General features: G+C 43.5%; 1 protein-coding gene and 1 long non-coding RNA gene across 5 annotated transcripts in view; one reads left to right on the top strand and one right to left on the bottom strand.

Annotated features, from left to right (window-relative positions):
* The first annotated feature begins 4,748 nt into the window (after window positions 1-4,748).
* The window catches only part of Hmgxb4 (HMG-box containing 4), a 37,793-nt gene continuing 21,665 nt past the window's right edge, over window positions 4,749-20,876 (top strand). For 2 of the 4 annotated variants that reach the window (XM_055609019.1, XM_055609018.1), the window contains exons 1-5: window positions 4,749-4,811; window positions 9,859-9,961; window positions 10,582-10,730; window positions 10,835-10,913; window positions 11,673-12,625. In XM_055609019.1, coding sequence (XP_055464994.1) covers window positions 9,931-9,961; window positions 10,582-10,730; window positions 10,835-10,913; window positions 11,673-12,625 — 1,212 coding nt within the window. In that variant the 5' untranslated portion in view covers window positions 4,749-4,811; window positions 9,859-9,930. Of the gene's footprint in view, window positions 4,812-9,858; window positions 9,962-10,581; window positions 10,731-10,834; window positions 10,914-11,020; window positions 11,136-11,672; window positions 12,626-20,876 lie in introns of those variants that run through there. The other 2 variants (XM_055609021.1, XM_055609020.1) reach the window with 2 other exon arrangements.
* The window catches only part of LOC129678285 (uncharacterized), a 32,568-nt gene continuing 23,969 nt past the window's right edge, over window positions 12,278-20,876 (bottom strand). The window contains exon 4 of the long non-coding RNA XR_008720343.1: window positions 12,278-12,347. This is a non-coding gene — a long non-coding RNA (uncharacterized LOC129678285). The remainder of the gene's footprint in view (window positions 12,348-20,876) is intronic.

The following is a 20,876-nucleotide window of genomic DNA, read 5'->3' as shown; positions in this document are numbered from 1 at the left end:
TGTGTGTGTGTGTGTGTGTGTGTGTGTGTGTGTGTGTGTGTGTGTGTGTGTGTTTTAAAATCTCTACCACTGTAGTGTCCTGAACTCCTATGCGTCTTACTCAGGAAGTAAGCCATCTTTTTGCCCAGTATATTCACATTACACATGCTACCCTCCTGTTAGTCATGTAATAGCCATGTCAGTTACCAAGCTGACTATAAGTTTGTGAGTTTAAGTCACCCTTGTTGTGGTGAATACAGTCCTAAATGAGTATCGAACATCTGGGCATGATCCCAGCACTTGGGTTGCAGAGGCAAGTAGGCAGACCTCTGCATTTGAGGCAGAGTTCTGGTCTATACAGTGAGTTTCAGGATAGCCAGGGCTACACAGGGAAACCCTGTGTTGGGAAGAACAAAAACGAGTAGTAGTGCTAGCAGCTAGTATGGCCGAGAAAATGTGAACGGTGAAAGGTGCTTCCTCTAAGGTATGTGCACAAAGAGATATTTAGACACAGGAGAGACTACTTCACATGGGTTTCATTATAGTAGATTAATGTGCCTGTTCATGATTACTTACTGTTATTACTCCTCATCTGCCTACTCTATAAGGTGAATTTTATCATGTAAATATATCACATATATGTGTTACATGGAAAAAACACAGTATATGTAGGACTTAATAGTATCCACAGTTTCAGTCATTGCCAGGGTCTTACAGCAGGTCCCCTGTGGAAAAGGGGGAAGGGGCTGTAGTTTGACACTACCTTTATTTGTTTTCATTGTCAACTTGTCATAGATTTGAGCAGCAAGATTGAGAGAAAATTAACTGGGGTAGACAAGGGCCTAAGCTGTTTCTTAGGATTTTTGTTTATTTGCTGTTAGTTGTTCATTGTTTGTAATCTTGGTGATGGACCCAACCTCTCTCCAATATGAAGCTAGAATTCTATCACTGAACTACATCCTCAGTCCACTAAATGCTTTCATTTTAAGATTTATTTTTATTATTTTTAATTACATGTATCTCTGTCCGAGGTGGCAGGAGGCATCGGATCCTCTGTGAACTACCCACTGTGAATGCTGGGAAGTGAACACAGATCCTCAGGAAGAACGATGCATACTCTTAACCACTAAGCCATCTTTCCAGCCCAAACTAAATCTTTCTCAATGTCACAGAACTTGCTCCTACAGGCCAACAGGAAAGCAGCAGGATGGAAGCCCTCTGTCATCATACCATTTACTTACTGCTTATTTGTTTGTAGGTACATTTTACATAGGAGAAGTGCCCTGAGAGGAGAGGAAAGGCAACTCTGCTATCATCCTTCTGATGCTCCAAGTTATTAAAACATATCTTGTATAGCAGAGTAATCTCAACTACCTCCTGATTCATGGAAATGGCAGGTACTGGGTGGCAGATTGCTCTGAGATGGGATACTGGAAATTAAAGGGTACTTAATGTGTCTCTGGAGCAGTGATCTAGACTCAGCCCTGAGATTTGTGTCTTAGGGAGCAGTGACAGTCCAGCCACACAGCACTGAAGTCATCCCTAGAGGACAAAACATGGCTATTCATCCTCCTCAGTGAACTCATTGCTATTCACTTTGGGACAAGACCATTTTCCACATGGCTCCTGGACCCACGCATAGAAAAGAAAGGTGGGGAGGCAGAGGCAGTGACATAGGAAGGCGTATCACTGCAGATATTCTGAGGTCATGAGGATGCTGGGGAAGGTGCTAGAACAAGAAGACGTGTAATAGAAGCTAAATAGTGAATTGCAGTGAGAATTTTGATTCCTTTAAAAATCCAGTTATGAGCCGGGTGTGGTGGTGGTGGGGCACACCTTTAGTCCCAGCACTTGAGAAGCAGAGGCAGGTAGATCTCTATGAGTCTGAGGCCAGCCTGGGCAGCCAGGGCTACACAGAAAAACCCTGTCATAAAACAAAAATGAAAAACCAGTTATGTTAGATGAATATGTTTTTGTTTTGATCCCAGGCGTGGGACTTGGGGCTGCCTCAGATTGTCCACAGCAGCTGACTTTGATTTGTCTCACGCTCCACTCAGTTTCTCACACTGTGTAGATTTATCTTTGTTTTCAGTGTGGGGGTTTTCCTGCTTGTACACCTGTGCGTCGTGCACATGCAGTGTCTGTGACAGCCCAAGGAGGCATTGACTCTTCAGGAACTGGAGTTACAGATGGTTATGAGCTGCCATGTGGGTGCTGGGAACCTAACCTAACCCAAGAGCATAACCAAATGCTCTTGCCAGGCGTGGCAGAGGCAGGAGGATCTCTGAGTTCGAGGCCAGCCTGGTCTACAAAGCAAGTCTAGGACAGCCAAGACAATACAGAGAAACCCTGTCTCAGAAAACCAGAAAAATAAATAAATAGGTAGATAGATAGATAGATAGATAGATAGATAGATAGATAGATGCTCTAACCCCACACTAATTAATTCTTAACGGTATGAGTTTCTTGTTTTGTTTTGAATGATTATACATGGTATCACATTATTATTTCTAGTGTTTTAAATCATTTATTTGTTATAATATGTGTGTGTGTGTGTGTGTGTGTGTGTGTGTGTGTGTGTGTGCGCGTGTGCATGTTCATGAGCTCAAGGAGAACACTATGGGGTTAGCTCTCCTCTTCTGCCTTCTCCAGCCAAATTACAGACAGCCATGCTAGGATGCTCACAGCAGCAGCGAAACTTCTCTCCCCAAAATTCTAAGGAACATGAGCTTGTTCAAAGAGCCTTGACCTACTGGACTACACCACTAAGTCCCCTTCTTTGGAGGCAAGCTTCAGCTGGCACCTCATCACAAGAACCACCCCTGGGTCATATTTCTACCCTTGCCTGCAGCTGGGACTGCTCTTATCCAGTCAGCACACCATCACCCAACATAACATGTCTTTATTATTTTCTACCTCCCCATTCCCAGCCAGAGTAGAATGTAAGCTGCTGGGGCTCAAGTACCCTTGACTTTGTTGTCTCTTCAGTGCCCAGCAGCTATCCCAGTGCTTTCCATAAGGACTGTTTCGATAGATAGATAGATAGATAGATGTACATCGATCCGAGATGGTGAGCAAGCTGGTAGTATAATTGCGATCAAGAACAGCCCAGAAAGCTAAAGAAACGGTTCCAAGGTTAAGTGCCTACTGTTCCTCCAGAGGACCAGAGCTCAGGTCCCAGCACATTGTACAGTTCACGCTCCAGGAGATCTGGTATTTTCCTCTGGCTTCATGAGTATGCACGAACGAACGTGCACATATACACACGCCAACAAGTAAAGAAATAAAAGTCCATGAATTTGAGAGAAATAAATGGGAAAGGTTGAAAGGAGGGAATGCGATGTAAGTATATTTTAATTTAAAAAAATCAACCTACTGGACTAAAATGGGCATAGTGGTGCATGCTTTTAACCCCTGTGCTCAGGAAGCAGAGGCAGGATTTCTGTGAATTTTAGGCAAGCCTGATGACCTACATAATGAGTTTTAGGACATCTAGGACTATAAAGCAAGACCTGTCCTCGACCCCATCCCCCCAAATGCCTACCTCCTGTGACTTTGACAAAGCAAAAAAGAAAAACTTCCTCCCTAGGGCACCAGCTTCTGCAAGGCCTGATGGAGAGGTCACACAGAAGGCCATTGTCTACTAACGCTATGCTAGAAAAACAGGGTCATTAGATTAAACCAGGTCTGGACACTGTAAATTCTTATTGGCCAAAGGTCTCCTCAGCAAATTGGAAGAAACTGTGTTTTCTCCTGAGTAGGAATCATATCTACTCTTTCTTTGGGAAAGAGTAACTTTTATTTATTTTCATTTTATGTATATTTAAGGGGCACTTCTGTGGCGGTCAAACTTGCATAAATCTGTTCTTTCCAGTATGTGGGCTCCCAGTGGCAAACACATACCCAGAAGTTTGGCATGAAATACCTTAACCTACTGAACCAATTCACCAGTCCCGTTACCATTTAAACAAAAATTTGTGTGGACGAGGCAAATGTAATGATTTGGTGGGAAAGCAAATTTACAGCGTATCTTACAAATATGTGTTGTTCTGTTTCACCCCACAGGGGATGATGCTAAATTACAAATAAATAATACTATAGTCTTCGTGGCTCTGAGTCGGGAAGGAAGAGGACTGTCTTGAAATAAACAGCATAATACTCTGGGGGAGAGGGGGGGTGGGAAACAACACTGCCTTAAGTACCAAAAGACTTGAGGGTAAAAAGAGAACAAGAAAGGATACTATTAGGTGAACAGAAAAGGAGGAAGAATGCTGATAAAGAGCCAGGAGTTTGTAATAGAGAATACAAAGCTAATTGGTTTTCTAACTTTAAGTCTGCCATGGAATTTTCGGCTCTTGTAGGTATATATAGTAGATAAATGCAATAAAATGTAACTGATGGTGAACTTGTAAAACCCAAAGTGAAGCTCCACAGCTTCAGAACCTAATTGCATAGTTCTCCGAGCTCTAACGAGTGGGTTGGGGCAGGTGTTTGGCTACATTAATCTTGTTGTCTGGTCTTTTTTATTTGCGGTTTCTTTGCATCAGTTTTAACTGAAGAATAATCAGACGTCTTGGGAAATGATACGTTTAGATCGACTTCTATCCCAAATCCGGCACAGAGCGTACTCCCGAACGCTTCGGCGACCGCGCTCAGCAAGCAGGCTTTATTCGATGCGCTCGACACTCTTTCGCTGGCGCGTTAGCCCGCTGCAGTCGGAGTCTGCGCTCTGGGCTCGACTGAGGCTCCCTGGTTGCTCGCGCTTTTCTCTCCTTCTCCAAGATGGCGGCGGTCGGCGGCGCTGAGGCGGGATCCGAGCGAGCAGAGTGAAGGTAGCGGCGAGCGGAGCCCCCACCATACCCGGCCAGACCCCCACCCCGGGGCGGCAACGGCCCCGCCTAGCCTCCGCCCACCGCTCCGGCCCCGCGACACCGTCCCGGAGGCGCCTCAGGCCCGCCGCGGCCTAGCTCGGGGGCCAAGCCGGGACCTGGAGTAGCGGCCGCAGCCGCCCCGGGGAAGGGGCTGGAGCGGGCCGCAGGAGGAAGGCGGCGTGAGCTGTTCAAACGGGGAAGGCGGGAAAGCTGCGGGGCCGGGAGGGGGCGTGCGGCCGCCCCAGGGACCCGCGGCCCGCCCTGCCCCTCCCCCTGCGCCGCCGGCTCTGCGCTCCGGGGCGCTCGAGGCCGACGGGACGCGGGAACCCGGGTCGGGCGGAGCGCGGCTGGGGACCTGGGGCGCGGGCTGCCTGGGGCTGTCAGGAGGAGAGGTCCCGAGGCGGGCAGGCGGAGGACTGGGCGCGCGGCGCGCGGGAGAGGATGCGCGGAGCTCCCTGCGCTGCGCGGAGCTTTGTTGAAGTCGCTGTTGCAGCAAACCTGCCGGGGGCAAGTCACAGCGGGGACCCCGGGAACGGTGGTCTTGGGGACCGTGTGGATAAACCATCTCTTGCTGTGTGTGTTTTTTGCGTGCGACTCAGTTTGGAGTCCCCTCCATTCAGGCCCTTTTCCCTCTCCGTAACCACTACTTGTAGATTCACTTTATAGCATGTAGAAGACAAATGTCCACCACCCATCCCACCCCTCTCTCTAAGCTACTGGCCAATTCTATTCCCTCGTAGCAAAGTAAAATTTAAAAACTGCATCCCAAGTAAAGCCTGTTGAACACACATGGCTTGTCAAATTTTGGATCGCTGGCCTCGTGGAATTGGAGTGCCGTCAGCCAGTTTGTGCAGTGGTCGTGGTTCCACTTAATTGCTTTGCAATGAGAAGATTCAGTGCGCCTTTCTGGCTGTGGAGATCGCAGGTTCCGAAGCTGGCAGGGGCTGGGAGTGCTGCTTAGATAGGTCCCTGGAAAGGGGTGTGGCAAGAATTCCGAGATATCCGAGATGGAAGGAAATCCACTGAAACAAGAATTCACCTGTGCTATCCTAGAAGCAGCAACAAAATATCAGAAACTGCCAACATCTGGATGTTTGTCTTCCTTTGCCTGCACAGACTGGCAATCTGAGTTCCTGAAAACAGCTTTGGAGGAAATTCCCATCGGGAGGAGACGGACCTTCCCTGCCCAGTTTATTGGGTGGATTTTCTTTTGCACTTCTCATGTCTATTCTGGGATGATGGCTGGACTTGAGATTACCTCCAGAAAATCATTTTCTGAAACTTTTTTTAAAAAGATAGTTAACAGTGTGAATTTCCACAACATACTACCTTTGAAGATTATAACTTTTTTCATAGTTATCACAAAAACCTGTGTCTGGAGGTTGACTTGCAGTTTTACTTACAAGTAGAACAGCAACCTGAAGAAAAGCCTCTGAAGAGCCAGTTAACAATGTTCAAATTTCTTAAGCTTTTTATAATGGCATAAACAGTATTAAACAATGAATTTTACTATGTTGTCATTTCTTTGCACACTAAGACAAACACTAACAGTAAAACTATCCTGCCCCATGGAATTGACAACATCAAATTTTGTAAACTCCAAAATTATGGAATTCAAGAGAATAGGTCTTAGCACCTGTTTTATGTTTGCCAACATTTGATGTGGTTGTTTTCTGATGTGAAAATCAAACCTAGATTTTTTTTTTTTCATCTTCATTAACCCTCCCAAATTTACTTCCTAACCCTGAACCCTCTATTATCTTGGACAATATCTGAGACTTGGAAGGAATAAGAGGGGTTCTTCTAATCTTGTATAAATGTTGCCTGAACTCTGCCTTCTCTCACACTGCTGCTTGAGACTTTTACCCCCCTGGTACTGTCATTCTATTACCCCCCTGTTTATTATCATTCTACAAGTCAGCCCCTGAGCCACCATTCAGGGCCCATCAGTCTCCCCAGCTGTGAATAGTCCATGGTATTTCTCAAGTTCTGACTGCCCCACATATTGGTGAACTGGACTTGTGTTCAGGGCTCATTCACTTTTTCTACAAGCATTTTGTGAAATGTTCTTCAATATTTTTGAGAAAGTTCCAGTAGTAATAGGCCTGATCCTAATACAAAAAGACAGCACATCTGTGTGGTCCTGCCTTCAAGAGCATATGTAATTTTATGTTTCTTTCCAAACCTTTTTAAAATCTACAGGTTTTTCACAGCAGTCAGGAAATAACTTTTTCATACCTAGTAAAAAGTTCAGTTTCCCTCCATAAGACATTGATTAATTTTATTACATATTAGTTTTAATGTTCTCCAGGGAAAAGCCTATTTATGAGTCTCTGGGCCTGTCTTTGCTTACATTTAAAAGTGTATTGGTGTTTGACCAGGGACTGATGGCTATATTATGAGACTAAATAAGGGTGTTGTTGGAATTGGGGGGAGGACATTATTTCTCAGGAATTTTATGCCAAAATTGATCTGGCATGAAAAGTCTTCATGTCTAAAGCTATTTTACTTATATCTGCCTGTGAAAGCCAAGGTGCCCTGTATGGCTTTCTAATAAACTCATCATTTGTACTAGTGAGAAGATTGCCATTGTTTTGTTTCCTTTGTTTGAGAGAGTCTCTAACTAGCCCTGGAGTTCATTATGTAGATCAGACTGGCCTTCAACTCGCAAGAGATGGACTTGTCTCTGCTTTCCGGGTGCTGGAATAAAGGTGTGTGCCAGCTGGCAAAAACTGTCATTTTTAAATGGTTATCATTTTCAGTGACCCACCTTCACTCCCTCTAAGTCCCACCAGTGGGTGGGAAGTGAAGATCGGTTTCTAGTGTAGAAAGTTGAGTACTTAAATGCCAGAACAGGAAAAACTGGCTACATGGTATATCTTGTCTCCTTACATTCTTAGATGAGGCCTGACCTACATTTCACTCTTCATTTCACGAAAAGGCCCTTTGAGCAAGCAGTGTGCCACTCTCTAAACAACCCACTTCACTTTATTCACTTCATTCTGGCTTCCCTTACATCAAGCAAATTCATTCTTCATTTCACATTTTATGTTTCTTAGACTTTCAAAACCTTGGCAATGTTTTTCTTCTTTGTGTTTTTAGCTTTGGTCTACCTATGTATTGAATTTATGTGTCTTTTTTTTAAACAAAAACTCTTTTTATTTTGTTTTTGAGACAGGGTGGTCTCACTTTAGAGTCTTAGCTGGTTTGCAACTCACGTAGATCAGACTGCCCTGGAATTTACAGAGAACTACCTGGCTTAGTACTGACTTAATCCCTGAGGACTGAGATTAAGGATATTCACCATCATGCCTCACTAAACAAAAATTCTTACCTAGTAAATTATGAAACTTTTCCATTAGTCCAGTTCATCTTTCCCTAAAATTAGATGCTTCTGTTTTCTCTATACCTATCTGAAGGGCTTAATAATGTGTTATAGAACTGTTCTTCAGTAATCCTAAATCCATTTATAGTAATGAAGGTAAAATTAAATTATCAGATTAATGTCTTAGTACTTGACTAACTGAATGGAAATATTTTCAAAATAGTTATTTTAAATACCCTTCAAAGAAGTGAGTTCCTAGCCAACCAGAGCTATTTAGTGAGACCCTGTCAGAAAAAAAAAAAAAAAATTCTGCAAAAATTTTGTCTTTAAGGTAATTTAAGAATTCTCCTTTACAGTGCAATATATAATTTTGTCACCTTCAAAGTCAATATGGGCATCTGAACTTGAATGCCACAAAAGTTTTAAATCAGTGGTTTTCAACCTTCCTAATGCTGCAACCATTGAATACAGTTCATGTTGCGGTGACCCCCAACTATAAAATTATTTTTCTTGCTACTTCATAGCTGTAATTTTGCTACTATTAAGAATAATTATCTGTTTTCCTGTGGTCTTAGGTGACCCCTGTAAGAGGGTCATTTGACCCTCACCCCACCCACCCCAAGGGATTCTGACCCATGGTTTGAAAGCTATACACACTATAATACTTAGAACCATGTAAGGTGATGATGCCTTTTAATTCCAGTGCTCAGGAGGCAGAGGCAGGTGGCTATCTCTGTAAATGCTGTAGTCTGCTCTACATGAGTTCCAGGCCAGCCAGGGTTACATAAGGAGACCCTGTCTTAAAAAACAAAACCAGTCAGGCAAGCACCTGTAATCCCAGCAGAAATAGAGGCAAGGGCAGGTGATCTTTGAGTTTGAGGCCAGCCTGGTCTACAGAACAAGTCCAGGACAGCTAAGGCTACATAGAGAAACCCTGTCTGAACCAGAAAGAGAGAACGTGTAAAACCCAATACTTAGAACTTTTTTATTACAGAACTTTATTAATGAAAAATCCTAAAATTATAAATGTCATCATCAGTGGATAAATGGCAATTCTCCATACTTCTTACTAGCCTTTCAAAAAGGCTTTCTAATGCTGGAAATTTCCATATAGCCAACACATTTCAGAAATATGTCCATTTTCATACCTAAGTAAATGTGAACTAGTTCTTAAGCCCAGCAGAATGCTAAGCTTTAAAATTCTTAATGTCTGTATACATGCTGTTTAAGTTCTGGCACAGCAGATTTTATCAGTTCACCTTATCAGTAGGACCTGGCGGTCCTCCAGGGTTTGGTGTGCTTTGTCCTTCTCTGCATCTGGCTTTATCTGTACATGCTATGACTACTGTTGAACCCATCCTTCTGACTTAATGTCAGTTTCTACCGTGTCTCAGTGTCGTTCCTGTTGGCATTCCAGAAATTCTTACTAATTTTGGAAGTTTTTTTAAAGAAGTATTTATATATTTCTTCAAATGTCAACTTTAATACGTGAATGAAATCCAGTTAAGCTTAGCATCCTCCCTGCAAGTTCAACTCCAGTATATGCACAGACAGTGAGGAGCTGACAAGACACTCCTGTGTTCCTTCCAGTCAGCCCTTGGATTACTTGGAATTTCCACCCGGAAGGTTGCTTCTCCACACTGATTTCACATTACAGGAAGGTTTTCCTTCTTTGTTTCTCAGACCTGGTCCTGTACACGGGAAGGAGCCTGGACACAAGTGACAACACATTCTCAAAGGCCCTGCAGGACCACCATGGCTTATGATGACTCCATGAAGAAAGAAGGTATGACCCCTTACTCAGAAGCATTCCAAAGGGCATAACCTCTTTCGTCCCTGCAGTCCATGGATGTAGAGACCAAGACTGGGCACCACGGCCTAGACCAAGTGATGCTCCAGAATACTGTGTGAGACAGCCTCCACATCATCCCCAGGCTGGGCCCGTGGACATGAGAACCAGGACAGGGCTTCCTACACAAGAGTCTGAAATAAGAGTCTTAACTTCCTGGGGTGATCCCCGCAGCACTCTTAGTCCTTGCCAGCTCCAGTGTGCAGGAGTCTGGGACTAGGAATCTCACACTGGACTCCCACAGAGCAGCACAGCACATGAATCCTTACCCTTTTCAGCCTTCCCTCGCCAGTCTGTTTCTACCTGTCAAATCACTACTAAGAAACCATGTCTGAGGATGCACACTGGGCATTTGTATAGTGTGGAAGTATTGCGTTTTCAGGTTTGAGTCTTGTATTTGCAGCCAGGACGTCAGAAGTCTTCTTGGCCCTCTGGGTTTAGCCCTGCACTTCAGTGGACACACTGAAACATAACTTTTACTTGGAAATGGGACTGTTGGCATTTGGTTGTTATGTACATTTGTCATTTCCATTCCTAAATGAACCTGTGCTTCCCAGATTGCTTTGATGGTGATCACAGCTTTGAGGACATAGGACTTGCAGCTGGCCGAAGCCAACGAGAAAAGAAGCGGTCATACAAAGACTTCTTAAGGGAAGAGGAAGAAGTTGCTGCGCAGGTCAGAAGTTCTTCCAAGAAGAAGTCAAAGGTCAGTTCCAGATGTCTTTCAAAGCCGGGATCCCAGAAGAACGGCTCCAAACCATTACCTCGCCGTCTTATTACTCGCCAATTCTTCTCCCTCTTTAACCACAGGACAGTGACTTGTTCTTCTTGGGGACGGACACACACAAGAAGAAAAGGAAGCACTCCCCTGATGATTACTACTATGGAGGTGAGGATGGGAACAGGCTGCAGGTGGGATATGCACATCTCTGGTTCTTGGAGTCGGGGTAGGGGAAGGGATCCCAGATATTGCTGACTCAGTGGCCTATTTAACAGGACAGTGGTTCTTGTTCTGAGTGCCGATAAACCAGTGTGAAGGAGGAGAGAGGTGGAGGGCTGGTATTTTGGAGGATTCAGCATAGAAGAACAGTCTTCATTTGTGATACACAAGGTACCAGGTTCCTTCTCCCCCCAATCATCCACTTATCTGTGCCATTGCTACTTAGCATCCCTTTACCAAATGCAGTCCTTGGGCCCTCTACATATCTGTGGGGCATATCTCAGCATATATCCTCTCACAAAACCCATTTTCTTAGCTATGCTCTGTGTAGCTGATGAGACTAACCTCACTAGAATGAGTTTGTCCTCCACACAAGAACCAGTGACACTCCATCTGCAATCTACTCTAGATTGTAACAACCCTTAATCCCACAACTCTATTCCAACTATGCTCTCTGTCTCTTGCGAAGACTCAAGGAAGAGAATCAGCTTTAGTGGCAAGAATGGTCTCCAGGGCCAAAGGCTGAATCTACCAAGCCAAGAAGTATCACAGGAGTTCTCTCTGAATGTTAGGAACCAAAGTGTCTCCCCCTAAAATCACTCCTGTTAGCCTTTTCCTCATGCCAGTTGGGTGCTTTTGGTGAGAGGGGGACACTTGCAAGAAGTTACTTCCTGTCCTGTTGACAGTACTTCTCTTCATTGTTTCTAGACATTTCGTCTTTGGAATCATCACAGAAGAAAAAGAAGAAATCTAGTCCACAGTCAGCCGACACAGCAATGGACCTATTGAAAGCTATCACCTCCCCACTGTCAGCAGGTGCCAAGTCCTCCAAGAAGGCAGGGGAGAAATCCTCCAGTTCTTCAAGCCATTCAGAGAGCAGAAAGGAACACCACAAGAAGAAGGGCAATGGAAGCAGTGGAGAGCTCTCCCTAGAGGACAGCAATGCTCACAAATCCAAAAAAATGAAGCCACTCTATGTGAACACAGAGACACTGACTCTTCGTGAGCCTGATGGCTTAAAGATGAAACTTATTCTGTCACCCAAGGAGAAAGGAAGCAGCTCAGTGGAGGAGGAGGCTTTTCAGTACCCTGCCCAACAGGCTTCTCTGAAAAAGTCCTCCAAGAAATTAGCTCGGGATGAGCAAGGTGCTTTACTCCTAGGACACGAACTCCAGAGCCTCCTGAAAACAGCCCGGAAGAAGCACAAGTCATCCTCAGACTCACATTCATCTCCTGGCCCTGAGGGCTGTGGGTCTGATACCTCCCAGCTTCCAGAATCCCACAGTACTAACCTTGAAATCACAGGGCTTGACCCCATTCTAGTAGAGTCTGAGTCGTCCTCTGGTGGGGAGCTGGAGGCCGGTGAACTGGTGATAGATGATTCTTATAGGGAAATCAAGAAGAAGAAGAAGTCAAAGAAGAGCAAGAAGAAGAAGGACAAGGACAGACACAAGGAGAAGCGGCACTCTCGAACCAAGAGGACCTCAGGGCTGGCAGCAAGCTCTTCCCGAGAGCATGGCGCTTCTCAGGAGCATGCAGTGATACCTGGCCCAGCCTCCAGTATCCCCACTCTGCCACTTCCTGCTCTCCACACGGATGGACATGGGGAGAAGAAAAAGAAAAGAGAAGAGAAGGACAGAGAGAGAGAGAGGGGAGAAAAGGTAAGGAGAAGGGGTCTCCGTGAAACAGGTTCTTCCTGAGTAGGAAGTAGCCTTGAGCCAACCCAGTGATAGCTGCCGTTGTGCTGGTAAAATGCCACAAGGCAACTTAATTATTCCTGGCTTGTCTTATAGAGCCATTTTCCCAGCCTGTTGATCAAAGGCTTAAGAACACCATGATTCTTAGACATCATAGAAGTAACTATACCCTATTTCTTTCCCTTAATATCCACTGTCTGCCAGGGCAGTTGAGAAATGTGAAAAGGTAACCTTTGGGCCATCTTGGAGAAAATTTTCTAAACTAGTAGTGGGTGACTGATCTAGTTAATAAAATGAGCTCACAACTTTCTTAACTGGTGTGGGTTAGTGGAAAAACATTCCTTCGTATTCATTTTGGTGTCCAAAGACATTGCAAAGATCAACAGAATAGTACTTTTTTATTATATTTATGTGTATGTTTTATGTGCCTGAATGTGTATATGTGTGCCACATGCATGCAGCAGCCCTCCGAGGTCAAAAGGAGGCATCAGTCCTCTGGAACTGATATTATCCATGGTTTTCAGCTGCCATGTGGGTCCTGGGAATGGAACCTGTGTTCTCTTTGAGAGCAGCCTGTGTTTTTAATGGCCGAGTGTCCCTCCAGCCCAAGGACAGGGTTCTTGACCTTGGGGAGCTCCCTGTCCATAGGGGAGATGAAGCAAGAAGTCAGTCACCTCACCACCTGGGAAGATTCCCAACAGATGTATTTTAGGATCTGGTAAAGAGAGTTTGACCCTGTTATCAAATTAATACCTATTTTTATTAGGAATTTATAAACTCAGCTGGGTATGGTGGCCCATTTAGGACACTCCAGTACTCAGGAGGCTGAGGCAGGAGGAAGAAAAGTTCACAACCAGTGTGAGTAAGACCCCATCTCAAAAAACAAAAAAAAAAAAAAAATAGTAAATTTATAAACTTAGAAATAAAACAAGAAAGTCTTACAAATATATTCCATGAATGAATTACTAGAGTCCTAAAGAAAAAAAATTACCAGTTTTTCTTTCAGTAATAGAAAGTACAAATAATTTTGTCACCTAAAAACAGCCATTCCATTCTCTTTTTTTGTTTATATTTCTACAAAGTGGAATATATTAAATCTGAAAGAAAAGCTAGTAAGAGAAGGATAACTAACTATATTTAGAATTTGGGTACCATATAGTAGTATGAGCCCAGAACCCTAGAATCTGGAAGGCTGAAGCAGGGGAATTGGAATTCATGCCCAAACTGTTTCAAAAAACAAAACAAAACAAAAAAGAAAAGAAGAGGGCTGGAGAAATAGATCAGTGATTAAGAGCACTGGTTGTTTCTTCTAGAGATTCTGAGTTCAATTCCCAGCAACCGCATGGGGCTCACAACCACTTATAACGTGATCTGTGCCTTCTGGCATGCAGGTGAACATGCAGATAGAGCACTCATACACATAAATAAATAAATCTTAAAAAAAAGAAAGAAAGAAAAATAGAAAAGGTAGATATGGTAGCAGGCACTTGGGAAGCAGTCAGGAGGATGAAGATGAAGGCCAGCTTATGTTACACAGCAAGACTCTGTCTCAAACATTAAAATAAAATGCCAGCCACAGTGGTGCATACCTGTAATCCCAGTACTCAGGGAGGCAGAGACAGGTGAATGTCTGTGAGTTTGAGACCAGCTTGGTGTACAAAGCAAGTTCCAGGACAGCCAAGGCTACACAGAGAAATCCTTCTCAAAAAACAAACAACAACAACAACAACAAAAAAAAAAAAAAAAAAAAAAAAAAAAAAAAAAAAAAAAAAAAAAAACAACTAAAGAAACAAAAAATTTAAAATAAAAATAACTTGGGAATAGAAATTTTTTTTCTATCTATAAAGTCAAAGTTGTAACTTATTTTCTCCATTATAGAGTTTACTTTTGTGTGTGTGTGCATGCGCATCCACGTACATATGTGCATGCTAGTGCTTGTGTATGTAAAAGCCATGCCTTGGAAGCAAGTCATTGTGAGCACAGACATATGGATATGACAGATTGTCATTCGTTCATTTGCAAATTGTTTCATGAAACTCAGGTGGATATCTGTGTGAGTCTGGTATCATCAGCTCTGCTTGTGATAGGAGTAGATAATAATGCCGTAAGCAAGTCCCAGGCTGAGAGTGGAATGCCAGGATCATCAGAGGACACTTGGAGAAGAGAACGGAGGTTAGCAGAAGGCACGGATACTGAGGAAACAATTCCGCTGAGATCCTGCTCCTGCTATTTCTCCTGGATCCCTTGGGTGCCTCCTGCTCTCAGGTCACCATCAAAGGTCATCTTCAAGGCCCACACCTCCCTCCTCTGTTTCCCTCTTATGTTCCCAGTCAGCCCAAATTCAGAACTATTTTTTTTCTCATTGTTTTATGAGATTTGTTAAACAAGAATTGAAGGAATTTATAGTGAGCAGCATATGCCCTCATTTAAGAGTTCTCAGCTGACATTTTGAGGTTTTTTTGTCTTTGGTTTTGAGACTGGATCTGGCTCTGTATCCATGTCTGGCCGTGCACTTGATCTTGACCCTGCCTCAGGAGTGCTGGGATTATAGGTGTGCACCTTCATGGTCACCTTCAACTTGTACGTTATTAACTTGATTTGAACATTGATTTTCAAGGCCTTTCCTTTTGCTTGCTTTCTTTTGCTATAACAATTTCTTAAGTACACTGCAAGAAGGTAGCAGGTCAGGCCTTAATGAGATTATCACCTGCTGACTCTTTCTTCAGATAAAACTTACATAGGGCAAAATGCTCATTTGGTAAGCAAACTATGTGATGCAGTTTTGACAAATGCACATTCCAGTGTAACCATCCTTTCAGCTCAACATTACCCTTCTGCAGAGTTCCCTCGCCTGTTGTCAAACTCCTAGCCTCATGGTTGGCTTTTACATTCCCTCTTCTCTGAGTTTAGCCTGGCAATCCTCCTTGGTATGTCAGTGTGTTAGATGAGTGGATGTATAGATGAAATAGTATTGAGAAGGTAGACGGGGATCAGATGGTAAAGAACCTCTTAAATGAAAAGTAAGGCCGTTAACTGTGGTTTCTAAGGTGCATTTTGGTATGCTCCCGGTGGCAATTTGAAAGTGAAACAACAGAGCTGTACAAGGAGAAGTATATTACAGCAGACCAGCTAGCAAATTAGGGTTGTGGGAGTGCAGAGGACACTGGAAGAGAGGGAAAGAATAGTCAGGAGACTGAAGGAAATGCGAATAAGATCTTACAAGCAGGAAGCTGGAAATAGCTGAAATATAAAGGGTGAAATAACCTTATTTGGACTCTAATCACTTATTCAACAGATATTTATAGTGTATATATAATGTTTTTTAACCTGGCCTAAACGTTAAATTCCCTATGCAGTACAGAATGTATCTTTTCCTGCTGTTGTATAAAAATAGCCATCATCAGGGGAAATGGCTCAAAGAGTAAGAAGGGCACTTGCCACCAGGCCTAACTGCCTGAGCTTACTTTCTGTCCTGTGACCTCTCCACTGTGACACTCTCATGCATTAGCTTACACACACACTTACACATATATATGCACTCAATGAATAAATGTGGAAAAAAAGAAAATCTAAGTCAGGGAGGAAGCTGGAGAGATGCTCAACTGTTTAGTGCTTGGATCTCTTGCAGAGAACCTGAGTTTGGTTCCCAGCATCCACATCCATGTGGCTCACAACTGCCTCTCATTGTAGCATCCAGTGATCTGACATCTTCTGGTGACTTTGTATACCTGCACATGCACATATGCGCATACACTAGAAAACAAGTGGAGGGAAACATTCATCCAGAAATAGGAAAAGTGCTTTGGACATGCTCCCTCAGTCTGAAATGTGTGGACACTGGAGGGCCACCTGGTAATGCTGTAACTTTAGTGGCCCACTTCACCTTAAATTCTGTGATGGGCTAGAGCAAAATTAAAGATGAGAAGAATGGCTGGTTTGACAGATGGTAATTTTCATTGAGATTTTGAGGAGGGGAAACAGGATGTTTAATATAGATAGGTGTTTTGAAGTATGGGCTGAGGAGCCAAGATCACTGAGCCTGAACCCTGGCACTTCCCCTCAGAAGGGGATGGGGCAGAGATGGCTCAGCTGGTATAGGTGCCTATGGAGGAGCCTGACAACCTGAGTTTGAGCTGAATTGCTGGGTTCCTAGGTGGTAGAAGGACAGAGCTGACAGACACAGGTTGTCCTCTGACTTTCAGAAGCACAGCAGGACGTGCACTCTCTCCAAAAATAGTGTAACTCTGTTATTATTTAATAGCAGGGGCTCTGTAATGTTAGAGAGGGTTTTATAACTTGCCCATGGCAACATCAGTAATCAGCCTAGGGCTGTTAAGGATGCATGTAACCTCACTTGGGGCCTGCCTCAGCCACTCTGCAAGTTTTAGGCATTTTAAAGGGAAACAGCACTGACAACTGTTAGGAGCTACTATCTCAAGGTCATTTCCAGTCTCAGTAGCTCCTGCTTGCTTTCAGCCATGCTAGTGTCTGTAAAACGTTTTTTTTTTTTTTTTTTTTTTTCTGGGATTTCTGTGACAAAAATCAAAACAAGCACCACATGGAAACCCTTATGAAGGGCTCGGGATGTAGCTCAGTGCTACAGCCCTTTCATTTCCAAAACTTTAGTTCTGGTCCCTAGCCCTGTGAAAACCACTTGGACACTGAGAACCAGGGGTCTTCTCTACTATGGCCAGCTTTGTGGCTTTCAGTAAATGCTAGTTGTTAAAATCATCATCTGGGCAATGAGCAGTGTGTATAGCTGAGATTTGGGGAGAAGAGCTATAAACTAGAATAAAAATAGATTATATGTGTTCAGTGATGGGAAAGAGGAGATGCCATGAGCCTGTTAGTACCTGTATACAAGAAGAAAGAGGGGGCATTATGGCTTACTTTGAGTCCTTTTTTCTATGAAATAGAGAAATTGTATAATATCTTGATACCCAACTACAGCTAATCCCATCAGGATAAAAATTTTCCTTTAAAATGCTTTTATTAAAGTTTATTTTCTTATTTGTGTGTGTGGTGCCAGGATGATCAGGCATTGCTTGTTGATCTGCTGAAGAACTAAATTCTAAGATGCAGTTAGACCTAGGACAGTGCTATGTAAATTCTCCCTCTGGCTAAACCAAGGCTGAATAGCAAGAATAAATGGTAAGAATTAGTATTTGTCAAGTACTGGTATGTGTCAGGTTTTCTTAGGCATTTTATCTATCAGTCATCAATCATGATCAAGCAGTATCATTACCCCATTTGACAAAAGTAGGAAGCTGTGAAGTGGTGTGGAGCCAGTCTTCAACACAGATCCCTTAGCTCTTTCTGTGCCCATAATCTTTCCACTATACAAAACGCTTTTATACATGGCTTCTGAGCACCTTGTTAATTTTAGTATTGTGTTCTGCTCTGTTTTTCCAGTGCTGGGGAACTAAACCCAAGGCCTTGTGCATAGTGGGCAAGTGTTCTACCATTGGTCTACATCCCTAATCTTTGGGTTTTGTTTTTTTATTTGCTTGTTTTGTTTTAAGAGAGCTATCTATATAGCCCTAGCCGCCCTTGAATTTATAATCCTCCTGCCTCAGCCTTCAAAGTGCTAACATTACAGGCAAGCACCACAATGTCGGTCCCATAATTCATATTTGACAAAGCTAAAAGTATTTTCTAAATCCAAGAAAACATAATATCAGAGCTGATCATGTGCCCCATGTCTGTAACCCTGGCCCTCAGTCTAAAGCAAGAAGAGCATAGGTCTGAGGTCTATTGGGCCACATAGCCACACCTTCAAAGGGTGCTGGGCAGTAGAGCATCCTAGTGCTCTACTCAGATTTGTCCTGTTGAGAAGTGTAGTGATTTTAATTTAAGAATCAAAGCATAGAGAGTTGCAAAAAAAAAAAAAAAAAAAAAAAAAAAAGCCTAAAATCTACTTGAAAACAGCTTTTTAAAACTTCTCAGCCACTCATTTCACATAGTAGATTAAGCACAGAAACTTTTAATGCTCATGTGTATGACACAGGAACACACGTGTAGGTGTGCACACGTGCTGTACACATGTGGAAGTCAGGGTACAACTTTCTATCCTTCTGTCATGGCATGGAACTCCAGTTGCAAACCCACTGAACCTCCTTGCTCCCAAAACACTGCTTTTATGTATCTAATCCCTTGCTTCAGAGGGAACCAGGGTCTGCCAGTGGCTTGGTTGTTTGGGGGAGGAGGGAAAAAAATGGAAAGGAAGTAGGGTTGCTGAGAAGCAGGAGTAGATGTTAAGAATATTGCCAGAATTGACATGAGTTCATCAGAGAAAGTCATGGTCAGCAGAAAAAGTGAGAGTGGTCCTAGCACCCTCTCCCATTTCTTTATTCATTTTTTAATTTAAATTCAATTTTTCATAATTCACTTTATATTCCAGTTGTGGCCCCCTCCCTCATCTCCTATGAGTCCCACCCTCCCTCCCTCTACCCTCCTATCTCCCCCTATTTCTCAGAAAGGGGGGACCCTCTCCTACTATCTGATTTTAGTCTATCAAGTCTCATTAGGACTGCCAGCATCCTCTTCCTCTATGGCATGGCAAGGCCCTCCCACCAGGGGGAAGTGATAAAAGACCAGGCAACAGAGCTATTCCTTTTTTGTTGGCTTTCTTTTGTTTTTTGAGACAGGGTTTCTCTGTGTAGCCATGGCTGTCCTAGATCTCACTCTGTAGAACAGGCTGACCTCAAACTCACAAAGATCTGCCTGCCTGCCTCTGCCTCCCAAGTGCTATTCCTTTATTTTTAAAGTAGAGACCTGGCTCCCAAGCCCTTCACTTACGTAAGTGTGGTGAGACTCCCTTAGTCATTGAATGTATACAACCAGATGTATTCAGCACCATATGGTACCAGGCACTTGGCAGATGCCAAGGACACAGAGAAGAATTAGATAGTCTTTGCGCTCCAAGGTCTCAGCTTTCGAAAGAAGTGAAAGTGCTGGATGAACTTGACCAAAGCCTTAGTGTGAAGCCCTAACCAACCTGGTAGTCTTTCTTACCCTTCAGTCAGATTGGCAGTGTCAGTCAAGTCCGCATTCTTCACTTTAGGGAAACGGAAAGGCTTTGACTGTGCCTTTCTTCGTAACATAAAGACTCTGCATGAGCGCATGCTGTTCATGTGTACATGTGTGTATGCATGTGTGCACATTTGCATGTAAGCGTGTGCTAGAAGTTGAACCCGTGCATCTTACTTGCAGGACAACTACTCTACCACTGAGCTACTCCTCAAACCCCCAATTTTAAGATTCATAACGTATGTTGTGTCTTAACCCCAAGATATTTCCTTGTCGAAACTACATCTTTAAACATCTGTTGTGATTTAGCTCATCAAACACCAAAACCATTCTGCCTGTACTATTGTATCCAAGCACAGTTAGTGAGTCCGCTTGTTACAAGGTCTTTGTTTCTGTTAGTGTCCAAGTTTTGACAATGTTACCATTTTATGGATTCAGTCCCTGTATCCAGCTCTGATTTGCTGACCCTCTCTCTCTTAAGGCTTACTTTGTTAACAACCCTTGGAAGTATTGACTGCCCTGCTATTTGGCTCTCATGTGGCCATTTTATGTGCGTGAATATGATCCACCTTTTCTGCATTTCTAACTGCCTATGCTGTAGAACGTGTTCAGCCCCTCACTTCAAAATCTGAACTTTAGGTCCATAGACTGGATGTGCATCTTACACAGTGGCTAGGTTCCCAGGTCAGGACATTCCTGTCAAAACCCTTTGGAAAGGCTTCACCTTTGAAAACAAGCAGATCCTCTGCCAACAGCATGTCTCCTATTGTAGCCTGGTATTTCTCACTAGTGCCATGTGCCATATGATGTCATTGGCATAGGCCCAGTAGCCATAGTTTTATTTTATTTTTAATTAGTTTATGTCTATGGGTATTTTCCTGCCATGTATATCTGTGCACCATTTGCATCTCTAATGCCCACAGAGGCCAGAAGAGGGCATCAGATACCCTGAAACTGGAGTCACAGATTGTTGTGAGCCTCCATGTAAGTACTGGAAACCTAATCTTAGGGTGGAATGAGTAACTGGGGGGGTCACCAGACTCTTCTCCCCATCCCTATATATTATGATATGTGCATAAATGTCCTCTTCTCCCCATCCCTATATATTATGATATGTGCATAAATGTCCTGATACAGCCTGTGTGTGTGTGTGTGTGTGTGTGTGTGTGTGTGTGTGTGTGTGTGT

This window comes from Psammomys obesus, unplaced genomic scaffold, assembly GCF_907164565.1.
Source record: "Psammomys obesus unplaced genomic scaffold, mPsaObe1.curated_primary_1811, whole genome shotgun sequence".
Classification (NCBI taxonomy): Eukaryota; Metazoa; Chordata; class Mammalia; order Rodentia; family Muridae; genus Psammomys; species Psammomys obesus.
The sequence above is the reverse complement of the archived record's forward strand: the minus strand, read 5'-3'. Positions and strand labels throughout refer to the sequence as shown.